The sequence below is a fragment of the Carcharhinus amblyrhynchos genome, chromosome 6 (assembly GCF_965287045.1).
Source record: "Carcharhinus amblyrhynchos chromosome 6, sCarAmb.v2.hapA, whole genome shotgun sequence".
NCBI classification, from domain to species: domain Eukaryota; kingdom Metazoa; phylum Chordata; class Chondrichthyes; order Carcharhiniformes; family Carcharhinidae; genus Carcharhinus; species Carcharhinus amblyrhynchos.
In genome coordinates this window covers 55677664-55699386 of record NC_137329.1, presented here as the reverse complement: position 1 = coordinate 55699386, position 21723 = coordinate 55677664, and the positions used below count along the sequence as shown (strand labels likewise).

The 21723-nt window shown below is 41.3% G+C and overlaps 1 protein-coding gene across 4 annotated transcripts in view; it reads right to left on the bottom strand.

Annotated features, from left to right (window-relative positions):
* LOC145343936 (activating molecule in BECN1-regulated autophagy protein 1-like) overlaps nt 1-21723 on the bottom strand; it is a 400132-nt gene that overhangs the window by 5328 nt on the left and 373081 nt on the right. For 3 of the 4 annotated variants that reach the window (XM_080190487.1, XM_080190488.1, XM_080190490.1), the window contains one exon: nt 21383-21556. In XM_080190487.1, the coding sequence (XP_080046613.1) occupies nt 21383-21556 (174 nt within the window). Of the gene's footprint in view, nt 1-12902; nt 12979-21382; nt 21557-21723 lie in introns of those variants that run through there. The other variant, XM_080190491.1, reaches the window with a different exon arrangement.

Here is a 21723-nt window from a genome sequence, read left to right as displayed (position 1 = left end):
CAGTGATTGGTGCCAGAGGATTTACAAATAATACCTTTGGCTGAACATCAGCATATGACAAAACAGAGTGCACAGACAGCTCAATTCTACACTTCCAGATTTTCTGGCATATTAGTTCTCATGGTCATTATATTGTCTGAAACTCTCATATTTTTGATCTGCAAGAGTCAAGGGTTATGGGGGTCTGGCAGGAAAGTGGAGTTAAGGCCACAATCAGATCAACCATAATGTTATCAAATGGCAGAGTAGGAACAAGAGGCTGAATGGCTTGCTCCAGCACCTATTTCTCCTGTTGCTATTTCTTGTACTCTTGCTGTTTTGCATGCAATATGTAGCAAACCTATAAATTATCAAGCATCTCCTCTTAGGTGGCTTAAAATTGATTATCTGGTGAATGTTGGCTACAGGGCATTAATCTTTGTTTGAATGACCAAAATTTGGAAACATCTGGTCAGAATGCCTCTTTTTCTGTCAATCAGGGGTTCCTAGACTGGATTTTGCAGAAAGCAGCTGGAGTCATGGGGCCCCGAGAGGAGGGTGAGTGGATAGGATGCGAGAGGTTTGATGGGTGAGTTGGTGGGTGAGAATTTGGATGAGGGATGGGATTGTGAGTGAAAGTGTGGGGGAGCTCAGTGTGGGACTGAGTGACGGGGTGGGTGAGAGTGCAGGTTAGAATTTAGGTGAGGGAGTGAGGTTGAGAGTGGAGATGGGTGCTCCCATAAAAATGACAAAAGGTTAAAATTTGGAGGTATTTGTTGAATAACAGGACATTTTATTTTAATATACATACATACATATAAAACATAGAAGCATCTTTTGTTTTTGTATGTATACCTATTGTGCAATAATAATCATTTTTGTGGCTTAATTATTCAATACAATAAGCATGTTTCTCAGGCATTCCTTCAGTACTCTTGGGAGGTTAAAAGGGTTCCCGCAGTTGGAAAAATTTGGGAAATCCTGCTGTTGATGATTACAATCCTCCTGATAAGTATTCAAGCATGAACTAGGTTGTGGCACTGTGCATTTGTACCCTTTTCTGCACACTTTACTCTAGAAAACTATTTAGAGGAATTATTTTATTTTCTGTCAGTGAAGCATTCATATTTTATATATTCAGCAGCACCGGTGAAAGCACCTGCCATCAACTAGGTCTGCTCACAAATCCCGGCTGTGCCTACTGTGCATAAGTTAGAATTTGCAAAACAGCAGGTAAAAAGGCAAGTAACAGATTTTTTGGCACTGAAAATCTTTCCTTGCATTTCAAAGAGACATTCTGGGCAGACTTAGGCCTGAAGGGAATATGATTTTGTGCATCATTGGTACTGAGGCAAGAAGCTAAAGAACCTCAATGTCAGAAATGTAAACAGGCTGAAAGCATTCTCCACAAACATTTGTCGATCAAATTTAAATCCTTTTTGTTAGGAAATGAAGCACGATTTGCACCTTCCTTAATGCAGGTAATTTTGCTGGATAGGTCAAGTTTGGTGAAATATAATTCCACACGTGAAGGGGGCTAGAATGAAAGGAACATCTACATGAATCTCCTTTGATGTTTGTGAGTTGAATGAAATGCTACTCATGTAGAACAAAATATTATGCATCAGACACTATACGTCATTATGCTTTAAAACAGAAATAGAACATTACAGCACAGCACAGGCCCTTCGGCCCTCGATGTTGCGCCGACCAGTGGAACCAATCTAATGACCCTCTAATCTAAACTATTCCAATGTTATCCAAATGCCTATCCACTGACCATTTGAACGCCCCTAAAGTTGGCAAGTCCATAACTGCTGCAGGCAGGGCATTCCATGCCCTTACTACCCTCTGAATAAAGAACCTACCTCTGACATCCGTCCTATAATTACCACCCCTTAATTTAAAGCTATGTCCCCTCGTGTTAGCCATCACTATCCGAGGAAAAAGGCTCTCACTATCCACCCTATCTAACCCTCTGATCATCTTGTATACCTCAATTAGGTCACCTCTTAACCTTCTTCTTGCTAATGAAAATAACCTCAAGTCCCTCAGCCTTTCCTCATAAGACCTTCCCATCATACCAGGCAACATCCTGGTAAACCTCCTCTGCACCCTTTCCAATGCCTCCACATCCTTCTTATAATGCGGCGACCAGAACTGTACGCAATAGTCCAAGTGCGGCAGCACCAGAGTTTTGTACAGTTGCAACATGACCTCACAGCTCTGAAATTCAATCCCGCTACCAATAAAAGCTAACACACCGTACGCCTTCTTAACAACCTTATCAACCTGGGTGCCAACTTTCAGGGATCTATGCACATGTACACCGAGATCTCTCTGCTCGTTGGCGCTACCAAGAGTCCTTCCATTAGCCCTATATTCTGTACTCCTGTTACTCTTACCAAAGTGACTCACCTCACACTTTTCCACATTAAACTCCATTTGCCACCTTTCAGCCCAGCTCTGCAGCTTGTCTATGTCCCTCTGCAAACTGTAACATCCATCCTCACTGTCTACAACTCCTCCGACTTTGGCGTCGTCAGCAAATTTACTAACCCATCCTTCTACACCCTCATCTTGGTCATTTATAAAAATGACAAACAGCAGTGGCCCCAAAACAGATCCCTGAGGTACACCACTTGTAACTGAACTCCAGGTTGAATATTTCCCATCAACCACCTTCCTCTGTCTTCAGCTAGCCAACGCCTGATCCAAACTGCTAAATGCACCTGCATTTTCTATAGTAGCCTACCATGGGGAACCTTATCAAATGCTTTGCTAAAATCCATATACACCACGTCAACTGCCTTACCCTCATCCACCTCTTTGGTCACCTTTTCAAAAAGCTTGATAAGGTTTGTGAGGCATGACCTACCCTTCACAAAACCGTGTTGACTATCCCTAATCAATTTATTTCTCTCTAGATAATTATAAATCCTATCCCTTATAATTCTTACAAAACTTTGCCCACAACAGAAGGCTCACCGGTCTACAATTCCCAGGATGGTCTCTACTCCCCTTCTTGAACAAGGGGACAATATTTGCTATTTGAAATGTTCAATTATTAAGTGAAAGCAGCGTTCACTTTTCAGACTGGAAGATTCTTCTTCATTCATCGAGGTGGATTACTGCTTTTATTTCTCATATTCACATTAAATTATATCCAGCACATGTGCATTAATTAATTATATTAATTACCCTCCTTAGTGGTGATTTTTCTAAAGCAAGTTGAGATTCTAAAAATATACATAAAAGCTGCTAAACCATTTAATGCACAATTTCTTCTGATGACGTAAAATGCTGTCCTTTTAAAGCCAACAAATGGAAGGAGTCTAATTAGTCAAGTGCTTTCTGAGCATCCAGGATCCAGGGAAAAGACCAGCATGAGTGTGTTCATCCTGCGTCTGTGGTACACAACGCTGAACAATTATCTGTTGCGATTTAATGAGAGACTTCCTCACAGGAACCTGTTTTAATCCACTTTCACAGCTGAGTGTGGTGAAGTGACATACTGGGGTCCTTGCATTCTTCATGTATGAGAACAATCCTTAATGGTGGTTTTGGGAGTGGGGAGGAGTTGTCCATTTGACAGAATTGGATTCAGGTCATTTGCTAATTGTAGAAGTTAGCAAAAATCTATCTGGCTCTGAGGTCTTGTCAGACTGTGGTCTGTGACAGCTTTTGTAAGTCTTGTGAGCCATTTCTAAGTTGGCAAGAGAGCGGGAGGACAGTGAGGAACTACTTAATTTCTTACTGTGGAATCCACACTCAGGTGTAAAGGGAGCCATAAAATTTGCCACACTCTGCTTATCTCAGCAGGGCATTAGTAGTTGACTATTCAGTTTTGGGATTTATGTGTTGGTTCTGTTTACACACAAAGCATATGCTGTGAGTTTCCCTGATGTGTGCATATTATTTGACTGTGGTGTATTGGAGGGTTCGTTTTGTGCCTACATACAATACACTGATTAGCACTCCCACAGCTTGGATCAGGGCTCATTCTGCACTGCATGTGAGGTTTCCAGCTCACTCACATTCCAGTTCACGCTAGATTTAGAACTTCTGGCTGTTGCTGATGACTGGTTTTGCGTTTCTGGCAATGCTGAGGTATTATATTTCTCATTTTCAGAATTGGACAAGTTGGATGCAGATTGATTTACAGCCACTAAGGTATGACAGTTAAGTTGGAAACAGTGCAGCTTGTTTACTTTTAATTAAAACATTGACAGGTGTGAGATGTTAAAAGCATTAATGTTGGTCCTGCACCAGGAAACGCTGCTTCAGAAAGAAGAGATCAACTGTGAATTATGACCTGCATCCAAAAGAAACAAAAGCTGAATATGTTCTCTGTTAGCCACATGTCTATAAGACTTAGTTCCCTGCACCAATAATGCACTACTATGGCTAACCATCCAGGATATCTGGAGTTGGCAGGAAAGTTGTTGAGACATGGAGATAAGGCACAGTTCCAATCTCCTCCTAATATTATTGTGATCACCAGATTGAGGAGAGGAGAGTAATAGGAATATAGCTGCAGGAGGTATGAGCACCTTGATTTAGCACAATATCTGCTCTACTGTTCAGCCTTTGAAGATGATTAAACTTCCAATGGGATAGTAATGATGACAGAGACATGAGTTGTTGCTTTTTGATTAGGATGATCTCTACTTTTCAAAGTGAAGGAGGCCATCCTGGTTTGCTCAACCCAGTTCACTGACTCATATGTTATAGCATAGGAGGTGGCCATGGACGACATGTTAGCTCTTCCTAAGCAATCTAATTAGTTCCATTCTTCTGATCGTTCCCATATCTCTACAATTTTATTTAAGTATTTATTCAATTTCCTTTTGAAGGCTACTTTTGAATCTATATTCACTGCTCTGTGAGAGTTGGCCACATAGAAGTACATGTGATTTAGAGCACAGAAATGAGCCATTCAGCCCAACGCTTTTAAACATGTCATGTTTATATTCCGCTTGATATTCTGCATATAGCCTATCCCTTTCTCCCTCATGCACTTTTCTAGTTTCCTCTGAAGTGCATCCATCCTACTCACTTCAATCACTTGTGTCAACAAGTTCTACATTCCCAGCACTTTCTAATAAGTTGATTCTGAATTCTCTATTTGAATTAACAATGGCTCTAATTTTTTATTTTCCCCACGGCTCTCCCTTCTCCTCCAGATACCATGCTACAAGGTTGTTGATAACTGTGATTTCCATTGAATTGGTCCATGATCATGTTTGGCAAAGTATTGCAGTGTTTTGCCATTGCCTTCTGCAGTACAGCAGACCAGAAAACTTTGCATTCTCACTGCCCACCATCAGCTGTATTGGAAGGATTTACAGACTGATAATCAATCTGCTTGGCCAAGTTCCATAGTCAAGTTTTCAAATGGGACGTCACAGAGAATCACAGAACTATTATAGCACCGGAGATGGCTTTTCGGTGACTTGGGCCCAGAGATTCTGGGACAGAAAAGTGATGTTGCCTCTGTGCCACGGGACCTCACTCTGCATCTACTCTATCAAAAGCTTTTTTTAAATTGAAGACCACTTGTAGTTTATTGCATAGCCATCTCTTTTCGAAAGAAATCCAACCTGTTCATCCCTTCTGATGAGCATAATTTCACAGTTTTGGTATCTGGCACTCCTAAATTTTTTTTGTACCACTCCAGAGTGTTGTTATTCTTCTTCACATGTGGTGACCAGACTGTACAGAGTTTTTCAAGAGTGGTGTAACCAACCTTCAACACAAGTTGAAATAACTTCTCTATTCTTCAATGCTATCCCTCTAGAAATAAATCCTGGTTTGCTTTGTAATGGCCTTATTGACATGCATCACAACTTTTCATGATTTGTACTCCCATGTCTTTTGCTTCTCTACTCCATTTAGATTCTTACTTTCCAAATAATATTTCCCAATTTTTCTTACCAAAATGTAATGTGGGTGAAGATGGATTTTTCCTACTATAAAGTACTTCCTTTGAGGTTAATTATTTTTAAACATTAGATGAGTGAACCCCTATTCAGGCTTACATTTTAGCTTGGGATGGGTCATTTAAACCTCCAAAATTTTAGTGGAGGAGTCAGGCCCCTTCACTAAGTTGACATGGTACAACCACCTCTCAGCGGAGTTGTGAAACATGGGGGAACCGCAGACATGAGTGGGAAACTAAAAAAAAAAGTCACCTGTTCCAGGAACTATTTCGTTGACAGATTTCGAAATACAATAAATACATCTGTTCTTTCAGTTTCAATAGTTAGCTGCTGTATTATAAGTTTTTTTTTTATTGCCATTATTGATTACAGGACTCTGCTGGCAAAGTTGACCATTACATTGGTCAGCATTGTGTAAGTACTGAAATGCATTAAACTACTTCTACTAAGAAAACACTGGCTGCAATATCAAATGTAACAATAAGTGATTTAAATGTTGAGAAAAATATTAATCAGCTTTCACTATATATGAAGGGCATGGTAGTGACACAGGGCATAAGGAGGTGCTGGGGAATATGAGGGGCATTTGGAGTAGGTGGAGTGCGAGAGCCATGCAATCGTCATTAAATCTAGGCTGGAGTCCCAGGAAACTGAGGAGGGAATTCTGGCTTTCTGGTAGGACAACTACCCCAGGCATTTTTCTGGAAGAAGGCCTGACTCCATCCTGCCAAATATATGATGGGCCTGGTCCTTTTTAAAAGCACAAGTCTGTTGGGTCAGAAAGTTTCCTGACACGAGCCTTCTGTTTCTTCCATTAAAATCCTGCCTGTAAAATCAAATAATTTCACTGGACAATAGTAAGCCTTTGGCCTAATGTAACTAACCTGGCTGTTTACAAAAGTATGTTTTATGCTTGTTTAACATGTTTAAGAGATATTATTATAACATCAGCTTTATTGTGATTTGACCCAGTGAATGGCCTGCAAATCTGGAAACCAAGGTTGTGGCAGGGGATTTGGTCTTGGCTGGAGTCCCTTGGCTTGGATTGTAGGTGAAAAAAGTTCCCTCTCTGAATCTGGTTCAATAAATTCCCTCTGTTTTGCATCCTTTGTTCACATGTTCACTACTTTAGAGGCAGAAGTGAACCAAAGGCCAAACTGCACTTAAAGGTTCACAAGGTAAATCCCCTCTTTGTCAGATAGTTACTATTGATAATTTACTTCATAGATCTCCCAGTTGCATCTTCACAATGCTGTTGATCAAGGGTAAATTAGAACACGGTAGAAGCCCTGCTCTCATGCTGCTGCTAATTCCCACCTGCACACAATTAATATGCTTCCTCTCACTCCTGGGAGTTACAGGGTAAATACCTGGTGTTATGAGGTAGGACCTGGGTGGGATTGATGTTGGTGCAAACTCAATGGGTCAAATGGCCTGCTTCTGCACTGTAGGGTTTCTATGATAACCCAAGCCCCAAAGACTACTGCCAATCTATCTCAATTGTTTAGAGTTGTCCCCAATCATTGATGAGTAGTACCACAAGTTATTCAGAGCTTCCAATATTTTTACTATGGTTACGTCTCACGGGATCCAGGGTGAGGTATCTAAATGGATACAAAACTAGCTACTTGACAGAAGCCCGAGGGTGGTTATAGAGGGTTGTTTTTCAAACTGGAGGCCTGTGACCAGCAGTGTGCCTCAGGGATCAGTGCTGGATTCACTGTTATTTGTCAATAACATTAATGATTTAGATGAAAAAATAGGAGGCATGGTTAGTAAGTTTGCAGATGATACTAAGATTGGTGGCATAGTGAATAGTGAAGATAGTTATCTCCGATTGCAATGGGATCTTGATCAACTGGGCCAGTGGGCTGACAAATGGCAGATGGAGTTTAATTTAGATAAATGCCAGGTGATGCATTTTGGTAGACTGAACCAAGGCAGGACTTACTCGGATAATAGTAGGGCACTGGGGGGAGTTACAGAACAAAGAGATCATGGGGTACATGTTCATAGCTCCTTGAAAGTGGAGTCACAGGTGGACAGAGTGATGAAGAAGGCATTCAGCATGATTAGTTTCATTAGTCAGAACATTGAATACAGGAGTTGGGACGTCTTGTTTGAAGTTGTACAAGACATTGGTACGGCCACACTTGGAGAACTGTGTACAGTTCTGGTCACCCTATTATAGAAAGGATATTATTAAACTAGAAAGAGTGCAGAAAAGATTTACTAGGATGCTACTGGGACTTGATGGATTGAGTTATAAGGAGAGGCTGGACAGACTGGGATTTATTTCTCTGAAGCATAGAAGGCTGAGGGGTGATCTTGTAGATGTCTACAAAATAATAGATCAGCTAGATAATCAATATCTTTTCCCAACGGTAGGAGAGTCTAAAACTAGAAGGTATAGGTTTAAAATGAGAGGGGAGAGATACAATAGTGCCCAGATGGGCAATTTTTTCACGCAGAGGGTGATGAGTATCTGGAAGAAGCTGCCAGAGATAGTAGTAGAATCGGGTACAATTTTGTCTTTTAGAAAGTGTTTAGGCAGTTACATGGGTAAAATGGGTATAAAGGGATATGGGCCAAATGCAGACAATTGGGATTAGCTTAGGGATTTGAAAAAAAAGCATCAGGCAGAAGGGCCTGTTTCCATGCTGTAAATCTCTACAGCCTCTATGACTCTACTTTAAATACAGTCTCCTCTGTTCTCTCTATCCTACCACAGGCCTGAGGTCAGTTGGTAGGAATAATGGTAGGAAGGACTATTACTTACATGGTGAAAAACTGCAGCATGCGACCGTGCAGAGGGACCTTGGGGTCCTTGTGCATGAGTTGCAAAAACCCAGCCTGCAGGTGCAGCAGGTGGTCAGGAAGGCGAATAGGATGCTGGCCATCATAGCGAGGGGGATTGAATATAAAAATAGGGAGGTCTTGCTGCAACTGTACAGGGCACTGGTGAGGCTGCAGCTGGAGTACTGTGTGCAGTTTTGGTCACCGTACTTACGCAAGGATATTTTGGCCTTGGAGGGAGTGCAGAGGAGGTTTACTAAGCTGATACCGGAGTTGAGGGGGTCGAACTATGAGGAGAGGCTGAATAAACTAGGCTTGTACTCGTTAGAGTTTAGAAGAATGAGGGGAGATCTCATTGAGACATATAAGATGATGAATGGGATGGATAGGATAGAGGTGGAGAGGCTCTTCCCGCTCAGAAAGGACAGTAGGACTAGGGGGCACAGCCTCAAGATAAAGGGGGGGCGGTTTAGAATGGAGTTGAGGAGGAACTTCTTCACTCAAAGGGTGGTGAATCTCTGGAATTCTCTGCCCGTTGAAGTGGTGGAGGCTGCCTCGCTAAATATATTTAAGTTGCAGATTGATAGGTTTTTGATAGGCAAGGGGATTAAGGGTTATGGGGAGAGGGCAGGAAGGTGGAACTGAGACACGACAGATCAGCCATGATCTTATTGAATGGCGGGGCAGGCTCGAAGGGCTAGATGGCCTACTCCTGCTTCTATTTCTTACATTCTTATGCCATAGTAAAGGTTAAGGTAGAGGGATCACTCAAAAGGTAATGTGGGGGAACCTGCATAATTTAAAATAATTATGTAGCTGTGTTTTAAATAATATTGGCTCCCTAAGTCAGTGGCAGGAAAGTATATGATCCTCCATTCTGGGCATTCCAATGACAATTACGTTCCATTGTTTGGGATCACCAATACCATTCCTTTCTTTTCACAGACCTCCCCACTCTTCTTTGCATGTAAAACAGTCAATGTACCTCCCACTGTTTCAGGGAAATACATCACCAACTTGCTTTTTAGCAGCAGCATCCCAGAATTCCTTTCCCCATAATTTCAAATTAGTGCGCTCCAATGTTCTCAGATTTTATTTCTGCCACTCCAGTGCTGACACACCCAGCATCCCTACCCATTCCCAACACTGTTCTTTGTTTTCTTTCTCCACGGTCTGACAATTTTTTCCTTTTTAATTTGATTTGATTTATTATTGTCACATGTATTAGTATACAGTGACAAGTCTTGTTTCTTGTGCACTATACAGTCAAAGCATACTGTGGGATCCTCTGTTTGCCCAGTTAAAAGGCTTCATTTTAAGGCATTTCTGCCTAAAGTAACTAACTGTGTTATGCTTTAAGCTAACTTAAGCTAATTTGGCACATAAGAACATAAGAAATAGGAGCAGGAGTAGGCCATCTAGCCCTTCGAGCCTGCCCCGCCATTCAATAAGATCATGGCTGATCTGTCGTGGCTCAGTTCCACATTCCCGCTCTCTCCCCATAACCCTTAATCCCCTCTCTTATCAAAAACCCATCAACCCGCGTCTTAAAAACATTTAGCGAGGCAGCCTCCACCACTTCAACGGGCAGAGAATTCCAGAGATTCACCACCCTTTGAGTGAAGAAGTTCCTCCTCAACTCTGTTCTAAACCGCCCCCCCTTTATCTTGAGGCTGTGCCCCCTAGTCCTACTGTCTTTTTTGAGCGGGAAGAGTCTCTCCACCTCTATCCTATCCATCCCATTCATCATCTTATACGTCTCAATGAGATCTCCCCTCATTCTTCTAAACTCCAACGAGTACAAGCCTAGTTTATTCAGCCTCTCCTCATAGCTCAACCCCCTCAACTCCGGTATCAGCCTAGTAAACCTCCTCTGCACTCCCTCCAAGGCCAAAATATCTTTGCGCAGGTGCGGCGCCCAAAACTGCACACAGTACTCCAGCTGCGGCCTCACCAATGCCCTATACAGCCGCAGCAAGACCTCCCTACTTTTATATTCAATCCCCCTCGCTATGAAGGCCAGCATCCCATTCGCCTTCCTGACCACCTGCTGCACCTGCAAGCTGGGTTTTTGCAACTCATGCACAAGGACCCCGAGGTCCCTCTGCACTGTCACCTGCTGCAGTTTTTCGCCACGTAAGTAATAGCTTGGAATCAGCTTGGAATTCTGGGTCCAGCCTAGAAACTTAGCTGCATTCTCAGAAAGTACAATGTAAGGTAAACGCGCTTGCTCCTAAAGGTAAACAGGAGCTTTCTTATAGCCACAGCAGCAAGTTGTTGATGCAGCCAGAGACTGTAATAACACAAGATAAGTATTCAGTTATATTGTAGACACAGATCGATGTTTAGTTAGTTCAATCCAAACTATGTTTTGAGTTGTTCAATCTCAGTGCTAGCCTCTGCTACTCTCTCTCCCTCTCAAGTAATCCTTATTTCACTTTCTGTAAAATGCTTATAAAAGAGACTTAAATAAAGGAGCACTTACTTCAGACCAGTCGTGCTCAAGTTTATTCTGCAGAAATAAACAGGCCCTTCACAAACCATGCATAAAAAAGGAAACGAAAGTGCAAAATGTAGTGTTACAGTCATAGCTAGTGTGCAGATAAAGATCAAGCATATATATTTCTTTCAGATATAGATAACTTACTCCCTTTTGAAAGTTAATATTGAATCTGCTTCTAATGGCCTTTCAGAAAGTGCACTCTAGGTCACAACTTGCTGCCTGAAAAATTTCTCATGCAGCATCCCATCCAGGGCTCTTTTGCCAACTATCTTAAATATCGTCCAAAACTCAAATGCAAAAATGCAGTTTTGTTTATTCTGTATTCCTGTAAATTAGTACCATTGACAACATTATGCTATATTGGATAAAAATGGCAAAGAAAGATTCCTTAGTGTCCACCTCAAAGTCCAACAGCTCTTCCCAGTTCCCAGCCAGCCCAAAGGTTGGGATTTCTCCCAGCGTCCGGTAGAATTGATAGAGTGAGATGAAGTCAAGAGGAGGCTTGAGTGGACCATAAACACTACAGACTAGCCAAATTGTTTGTGTCTGTTTTATAAATTCAATTGTTGGAACACAGTGTCTTCTTGGGCTTTTCATGAGCAAAGCTAAAAGCTCTGCTAGACACAATTAGAGCTTCACTCACATCTATATTTGAACCTGGACTAATATTTTCAGGCCTCTCCTAGAGGTTGAGGGACAGCAGGGAACACATGTAGCCAAAGCGAGACTAGATCATTTTCCTTGAAGGAATGCTGTCCAGGCAGAATGGGGAGCTATTCTGCTCTATTATCTTTCCAGGCAGAGTGGGAAATGCTAAATATGATGTCTGCTGAGATGTCTAGAAGTCACAGTTGCACTTTTGACCAAAGGAACCTGGACAACACAAGTGATAAGCGACGTGATGGTACAATACATATTTAGTGAAAATAAAGAGATGCTTGACTCGGTGTCTCCAGGATGCAGATACCCACATGTTCTAAATCCATTCCAACTGATTTGGATTATATGCAATTGGCTTCATTTTTATTTAAGTTCATACATCTCCTTGTAGACATAACAGGTAGTTCTAGTCATAGAATCATAAAATCCTACAGTGCAGAAGGAGGCCATTCGGCTAATTGAGCCTGCACCGACAACAATCCCACCCGGGCACTATCCCTGTAACCCCATGCATTTACCATGCTCATCTCCCTGACACTAAGAGGCAATTTAGTAATGGCCAATCCACCTTACCCACACATCTTTGGATGGAAGGATTGTAACTTATTGTGCAAAGCTTTAAACTGTCTTGTGAGGAAGCTTTGCTCAAAGACTAAAATTAGTATCAATGAAAACCAAATTTACTACAGCAAGAAACTAACTAGTGATACTTAGTTAACCAAAACCAAAGTACAACTTCTCAAAACCTCATTAGCAACAGTCACACTAAAATGCTACAAATCATTACTTTTAGGTCTAGTGTAGGGATGGTCATGATATAATCTTGTATTATTAGCTCTATTGATTACTGGTTCATAACTTTCTTTAAATTCATATTGAGTTGATGTAGTTGCATAAAAAGCTACATTATAGAGGAAATAAATTATACAGATTTCACCCAGATTAGATTACAGCACGTGAGGAAGAAAAATGTCCATTGTTTTTGCGCCAGTTTTTTGAAACAGCTATAAAATTAGACTCACTCACCTGCTCTTTCCCCATATAACTTCATAGAATGTCCTTAAACCCCTCAATCTCTCCAATCACAAGAGTTCGCTACTGGAAGAAAAGTTGAACAGGTTGGGCCTACATTCATTGGAGTTTACAAGATTGAGAGGTGATCTCATTTAAATACATAAGGTCCTGAGGGGGCCAGAAGGATGCTTCCTCTTGTGGGGGACACCAGAACTAGGGGATTAAAATTTAAAAATAAGAGGACTCCCCATCATGGGAGATTTTACTTCATCTCTCTGGGCCACCAGCCTGTGGAATTCGCTTCCCTAACAGCAGTAGATGCTGGGTCACTGAATTTTTCAAGTTTGAGCTGAATAACTTATTGGTAGAAGAGGGAATCAGGGGTTATGAGAGGCAGGCAAGAAAGTGGAGTTGAGGTCACAATCAGATCAACTATAATCTTACCAAATGGCGGAGCAGTTCTGATGGGCTGAATGGCCTACCACTGTTTCTAAGACCTATGTTCCTGCAAAGCAGTGCATTGTCACATAGCTCTGTAAAAATTGGGAGGTGTGGTGATGGTGAGGAGGGGAGGGTGAGGGGCGGGAGCAGAGCTAACGGTAGCTTAAGACTGATGCACAAGAAGGTCAACTAATCTTCAGATACACAAGCCAAGTGAACACAGACTCCAATAACTAGTTTGATAAGATCAAAACCGTTACGGACTGAGGCAGGATGAAGTGTTAATGGTCAACAGTCAGCATTTGCAATCATTACATCCTTGAAAACGCCAGCAACATCAGGATGTTGGGCAAGTGTAGATTAGCACGGGAATCCTGTGGCCTCCTCCAGAACAGACCACTGAAATCAAAGAAAATTTTAAAGCTTCTGCTCCACTTAGCTGTTTGAAATCATAAACATTTAACCTTGTTTAATCAGGTGTAGTAGGGTTTCAATGGCAATGCAATTCATACAATTTAATGAACAAAAGAATTGACCATGAAAAAATAATTTTATATTGCAGAAAGCTATTAAATGATGAATTATTTAAATTTATTTTATAAATATTTCAAAATATGTTAGTTACTAACTTCACTGCATTTCAATATCCCATTCTTTAATTTGCTCTACTTAAAAAAAACAGTGATTTCATTTTAATTTCATATGGGGGAGAGGGGGACGGCTGTGAAAATCCTTTAATGTGATTGATTGCTTGATTACATCTCTAACTGTTTACTAGGAATGCCCAGTAGAGCAGGGTTTTCCCTGACCCATTCCAGCAATGGAACCCTTTTAACCTCCCAAGAGTGTTGACGGAACCTCTGAGAAACATTCTTCTTGTGTTGAAGAGTTAAACAATGAAAAATGCCCATTATTGCACAATAAATATACAAAAACAAATTTATAAAATTTTTTTCTATTTCTTGTATGTATGCATTTACTATAAATAAAATGATATCTTACTCAACAAATAATCACACGTCTTACCTTTTTGTTATTTTTAATGGGAGAAGTGATTCTGGTCTTTTGCTCACAAATTCATTTAATACAGAGTGCAGCTGGAGAGTTGGATTCTCATTTCAGACACATGCATGCACACGAACTTACCTCCTCACTTTTGCACACTGACTCAACTCCCTCTCCTGCATGCAGACTCACTTCTCCAACACACATATGCAGGCTTACCCCCCCAACACACACTTCCCCCCTCATATACTGATTCACCTCCCCCCGACACACACACACACGGATTCACCGCTCTCTCTCACACACTCCTCTCGCTCTTCACACCAGCAAACTAACCTCTCCCTCTCACACACACGCAGACTTACCTCCCTCTCAGACACACATGCAGGTTCAGTTCTCTTTCTCACACGAATGCATCCCCCTCTATTTCACACACACACGCAGACTCAGTTCTCTTTCTCTCACACGAATGCATCTCCCTCTCTGTTACACCCACACCTCTCACATACCCACATTCACCTCTATCTCACACCTAACCTACATGTTTTTGAACACCAAGTTGCAATTTAGCATGATCAATCCACCTAACCTGCACATCATTAGACTGTGGAAGGAAACTGCAGTACCCAGAAGAAAATCATGCAGATACAGGGAGAACATGTAAACTCCACACAATCATCCAAGACTGGAATTGAACCTGGGTCCCTGGAGCTGTAAGGCAGCAGTGTTAACCACTGTGCCACCATGCCACCCTAAAGGTAAATCCATCAGTCTGGAGTACAGTAGCTGCTGTCTCCTCATTTTCTGCAATCGCTGAGTATCTCAGCTCTATACTTATCACAGGGATTCCTGTATCAGCAACTGATAAACTCAAGTCCTCCACGGAAGGTGCCTGTTGATTCTAGGTGTCAGTCCCAACTCTCTCTCAAATGAGCCATGTGTCGTTTATACGTTGACTTTGTACTTCTACAACGTAGCAAACTGATCCTATTCTTTCCACATTTTTTCCAGACATCCCTGTTGGTCCTGCAGCTAAGTTCCTGACTAGGACTAGGTTATAGAATCCCTACTGTGCAGAAGGAGGCCATTCGGGTCTGCACCGATCCGTCAAAAGAGCACGCTATCTAGGCCTCCTCCCGTATCCCCGTAACCTAGACTGCACATTTTATGAACACGCAGACATGGGGAGAATGTTCAAACTCTAAACCGACAGTCACCCAAGGCTGGAATCAAACCCCTCACGATCTTACATGTTTCAATCTTACTCTTCTAAACTCCAGCAGAAACAAGCTTAGCAGTCTAACATTTCTTCATAAGATAATCTATTCCAGGTACTGATTTGGTAAACCTTTTCTGAACTGCTTCCAACGCATTTATATCCTTCCTTAAATCAGGTATCCAACTGTACACAGTACTCCAACTATGGTTTCACCAGTACCCTGCACATTGAAACATAACCTTCCAACTTTTCTATTCAATTGCCTTCATAATAAACGTAAACATGCTATTAGCTTTCCTAATTACTTGCTGTATCTGCATACTAGCCTTTTGTGATTCTTATGTGAGGGCACCCAGATCTCCGCAGCACCTGAGGGTTCTGCAATCTCTTACCATTTAGATATTTTGTCTTTTTTAAAATATTCTTCCTGCCAAAATGGGCAGGAAAGCAGATCCTAGATGGCTAGTGGGGTGGTCAAGTGGAGTGGTCAGAAGGTTTATCTCAGTTCTTTTGGATCACCATAGTTATTTCAGAGGTTGTTAGGCCCTCTATCCTTCACCCCCACTCCAACAAACCCCCCATGATTGCTCCTTTATGCCAACCCATGACACCTCTCACACTGCCATGTCCTCTCATTATCTCCATGCCACCACTAAGCCAACTCAAGCCCTCCAATAATCACCATGTCACTTCCATGTTTTATGTAATTCTATGCAAACTGCTCTCCTAGAGCACATTAAGCTCTCATAATCGTGGATACTAATTTAACAGAAACTTTCAAAAGGAATTGAATGAATATTTAAGGAAAAAACAGTATGTTTACCTAGCTTCTGCTTATATCCATAACAACCCTAGCCCCCAATCATCCCCATACTCCCTCACATTCCCTCTTGCCACCTCCATAGCTGTACACCAGTGTTCGCTATGGGCAGATCTCAGGAGCCATAAGGAGATTTAAAAAAAACTTCCACTAATCAGCTCCCACTCATGCACTGTTGATAGCGAAAAAACTCCCATTCATGAAACTCATTCAAAGCTGTTAAATCTTAATCTTTTACATAAAAAACGAAAGAAATTACTAGTCAGACACCACAAAGACAGCTAATCCTTTAATTTCGGTTTAAACTATCAATCAAGCAGTGATCTCAGAACCCCTGCTGAGATACTCTCAGCTTTGAAACTCAACCCAGCGTTCATAATAACATGATTATAGCCCTTGGGAAATGTCAACAAAGAACTCTATTGGAACTGCACTAACAGTCAGTAATTTTTTTTCTTAATATACAGCAAATGGCATATTCATCAAAATAGTCCAGCAGCGGGTTTATTTCAAACTTTCACTGACAGCTTCAACCTTTTCTTCATGTTTAAAGAGCACCAGTTTTGAAACACATCAGACCATGACAATTAAACAAATCTTATCCACTTTTCAAGAATGCTTATGTCTACTCCATCAACTTGTGACTCTCAATATGCAAGGTAAGGCCCTGGAATGAGCCAAAGTAGGGTCCGTTTGAACTCAACACCACATTCAAATGGTCCTCCTCAGTTTAGCCTTCTACCTAGCTGATTCATGTCCAGGCCACTTTTAACCTACTAGCAAAAATTAGATCTACTGGAAATAGGGACAGCACTTCTATATCTACATCCAGCTCAGGTCTCCGGAGTTGGTCCAACTCTGAAAATCCAGCCTAATGCATTCTCATCTTCAACAGCAATAAGTTCCCAAACTGGGCAACAGCTGAAAAATTATCTTTATCGGTACGTAGAGGCTGATTAAAGAGCTTAGTGTCAGGTTAGCCTATCCCTAGAAACAGCTATAATTCAGTTTCCACCTGTGGTTGGGCACTGTTTTCAAGCTCTCAGATTGCTCCCAATGAGCCATCTTCTCCAAAAGGTTATGTGTCCTCAAACTCTGAAAACTGATGTTTTGAGCAAGTCCGACACAGCAATCATCTCACAGAGTCAGTTTTTCTGACAGCAAGGAGATTTGTGCCAGAAGACAGGCACGGAATCTAAGTAAATTGTTGAAGTCAGCTGCAATGTGCTCGGGGTGCCACTGAGCAGGGCACCCCAATCTCCCAGTGAACTGGGAGACCTCCTGCTAATCCAGCTCCCCTCCTTAATCGGAAGCACATTGTCCTCCCATATCAACACAGGTTGCCGACATAGGGGCATCAATACACTCCCGAAGTCCCCCAGCAGACACCCTACACACACTTCCTTATGCTGACCACCCCGAACAGCCTGCTGCATAGCCCCACCCCCCATCTTTGTCATAGTCTCACCCCTACTCAGGCCCTACCTCCCTGCACTGCCCCCATCAGTGACTTATGGTGCCCAACCAGGCACTGCCAGGTGAGAACAGGCAGGGTGCTAGTGCCTGACCCAGGGACTTGAATGGCCTCTGATCCCCCTAGCGTGGCCAGGCACCTTGTTTCTGTTGATGGAGAGCAGTACTGATTTTGGTCACACCAGCGAGGGGAAAGTTTCCAGGAAGCTGAAAGATGCCATGCAGGACTAGGTAAGTTGTTTTACATTTATGTTTATAGGCTTTGCGCCTTTTTGCCTAGCATGAATTGGTTTTTTTTATCCTCGCCTGCAATCTTCCAGGCTCGCTGTGCCGATCAACTGATGCAGCCAGCCAGTAAGGTTGCACCCATTTTGTGTTGTTTTTGAAGACACTACAGAAAGGCTGAGGGGAAAATACATCTGAATTTTAAAGTGCTGAATAAAGTGCACATATGCATCTTTCTATATGATTGTGAAGCAAACAGGAATTGCTGGTTAACTAGCGAGATGTGGGCTGAGACAAGCTAACAGCTAAGCACAGAAAATGTGACTGAAATCAATAACATTAAGCATGATTGAGGCAAAAAGTATAACAATGACAGAAAGGTGTCACATATAAAGGGAGATAACATTGAAAGAATTATATATACATTATATTAAATTTAAAAACAATATTAAAAAAATTGCAGCTGTCTATGGGCCATAAAGAAATGCACCGAAGGAAACTAGACTAATGTATGGTGTTTCACAATTCACATGAAATTACTCGTGAAGGTTTTTGCAACCTTTATATAAGTTGGGTTAATAACTCATGTTGCTTTGTGCAGCAGCTGTGCAGAATGATTAACTGCAGTTATAATCTCATAAGAAAGGACAAAAAAGTTACGTGAATCATCCAAATATATTTATATAACGATTCTGCTCACAGTTCCTTTCATCCAATAAAATGGTGCTTTTAATGCTTGTTCCAACTATTCAATTACAGAGAAAAAACAAGATGAGGTGCACTTAGTACAAAGGAAAAACTGTGACCAGCTATTCTGATAACCTTTGAGTGGGGCAGTTTAAGAGTGGCTTGAATACAGGCCTGGAAGCAAGTTGTTTGCTTGTTCAATTGTGTTGACATTTTCCTCAAAAATAACAAAGGGTTGGGGGAAATGTGGGAGAAAGAAAAACACAGGTGGATCACCCAAGTTTTAAACCTGTTTTTAGGTTAGGCAGTGTGTTTATAAGTATGGGCAAATATTGTCCCGAAACACATCAAATTAGCCTCAAGTGCTTTGACCTTTGTTAGGTTGTGGACAAACCCTGGTGGTCTTGGAGATGATGTGGAGATGCTGGCTTTGGACTGGGGTAAACACAGTAAAAGGTCTGACAACACCAGGTTTGGACTTAAACCTGGTGTTGTCAGACCTCTTACAGTCTTGGAGATGGCCAAGTATGTGTGTTTGACAGAGCTGTTTGCCGGTTACTGTATTTTTAACGTATCTAATCTTGAGAGTTTATGCTTTACTCTGGCTGGAAAACTGACTTTAAAAAGGAGTTCATCAGCCATTGAAAACACTTTGTTATGGATCGAAGGGAGCCTAGAAGATGGAAATGCAAGATAAATAAAAGGCTTTTAAAGTTATTTTCAAACTTAAAGCAAGAGAGAACCCTAGAATTCTGCCACCTTCATTCCTGTACCAAGTCTCACACACCACTCATTTGTCTTCTTGGTCAACCGCCACTTGCTTTGGCCCCTTCAGCACACTGATATCAAATTACCATCCTGGATTGCAAATCACTCCATAGCCTCAATCTGCAATGTTCTCCAGGCCAACACCTGCTTGCACCTTGTTACACAAGTATCTTGCTGCGAAGGCAAAGCTGCATGAAGCTAAACCTACTCTTTTAAGGGCAAAACTCAGTGTGCAAACATGTTCATTCTAAGATTAATTTTTCTCATTAATTGATCCTAGGCACATCCCGATTAACAGGCCTGGGGAGATTTTGCAAAATGAGAGCGAAATTAAGATTTCTCTCCATTCTTCCTTTTTTGTCTGCGTTGGGATTTGCTATCATGATATGAAGGATCCAACTCAAAATCTCACTGTCATTTTTGGTTTCGTGAAGGATTTGCTTTAATAACAGCCTAATGTTAAAACCATTAAGCTATGACAGCAGCTTTATTACTGAATATTAATATTTGATTTGAAAACTAAAGTAACTAGTCTGCCAGCAGAAATTAGAGTCTCTGGGAGCTGCTGCCAGCATGAGCCCAAAACCATCTTCTCTAATTATCCAAAATTATGTAGCACTTCTCCCTATTTTCTATCCTCTTTTCCTCCAGCCAGTAACTAGGAGGTTCAAGTACCTCATATGAGAAGACATTTCTGAGAGAGCGCTGACAAGATACAATAATAGTCTACCATGTACTTGAGAAACACCACACTCGCACTGGGCACTGTCCTCATCCAACATCCATTTAATGCCGCCTTTTTGTCAGGGGTCAATCTTTACTGATCAGGTATACAAACCTTGATTGATTTTTCCCTGCATCAGACCAGGGCTTTCTCTACTCTGAATACAAAGTATTTATAAAGTTTTGTGCAACTATAACAACTTTGAGATGTGTGACTGATAGAAGCAAACTGTAAACAGCATATTAAAGCATCAAACAAAGTTAAAAGACAATTAAGTTCACATTTCTTCTAGGCTTTAACATAACCATCGCCTTCTATGATTTTTCAACAGTTCACCTTTTATTCTGTCGCCATTTTCAATCATTTTCAGTATAATTAATTTAACATTAAAAAACTTTATGAATTATGCTCTCAAATGACATTCACAATTTGTTTCCACCATGTGTACATTTGAAGTCATCATTGCACAAGGTCTTTATAAACAACCAGCACTTACATTGCATATTTATCCATTAAGACCACTGAAGCAGCAGCAATGTTCAAGATTTGGTCTGGTTTGGACCTATTATCATTTAGGATAACATTTCTAGCAACCAAAGACTGACAGTAAAAACTGGATGCTTACATATTGGATGAAAGATTGAGTAAAAATCAGGTTATGCTCACTGACTAAGAATATGCCCAGCAATGGTATCTATGCTGATGGTTTTTTGTCTTGCATAGCAAAGTTCTTGACATATATTACCCTACTGAGCACATTAACATTTTTAGATTGCCTCCAATATTTCGGAAATATATAATTTAGATTTTCAATTTAATTTCTATCACCTATAGCACCATCAGAATTGACTTTCTGTAAATACAACTGGATTATTACAGAATTAAAATGTTAAGAAACATAGTATCACAGAAGCAACTTCCTCCTTTATTGGAGAAATAAAGAGCTTCCAAAAAAAGGATTAAGGCCATCCCCACAGCAGGAGTGCAGTGGATCTAATCACACAAACTCCTTCTCACAGTGCTAACAGACCAAGTCATACTGCCTTCTCCTGATTGTGAATGTGCACATCCAGATAGTGCTCTAAATGATATGCTGCTGATGGTTATCTGTTAATGTGTGACCTACCGGCAGTGGCAGCGTTGGTTCCCAATGCTGTAGCATTCATTTCCGTCTGTTGTGCGGAGGAGGAGTTGCCACTTGGATTCTCCAAGGGCCAATCAGAACTTGTTCCTGCCTCTGCCATCTGACTAGCTGTAGTCACTGGTGGTGGCTCAGGCTCGCTCAATGAAGACTGACTGGCTGTTGAAGAGAACACACGAAAGTAGTAAGATGCATCAATTCCGAAAAGACAATGACCAGGAAATACCCTTTCCACATTAGGGAAGAGAGTTTTCTTGGTATTTAATAATACAGCAAATTATTTTTTGTACTTCAGGATTACGAAATATCTGCTATCCCCCTGTCCC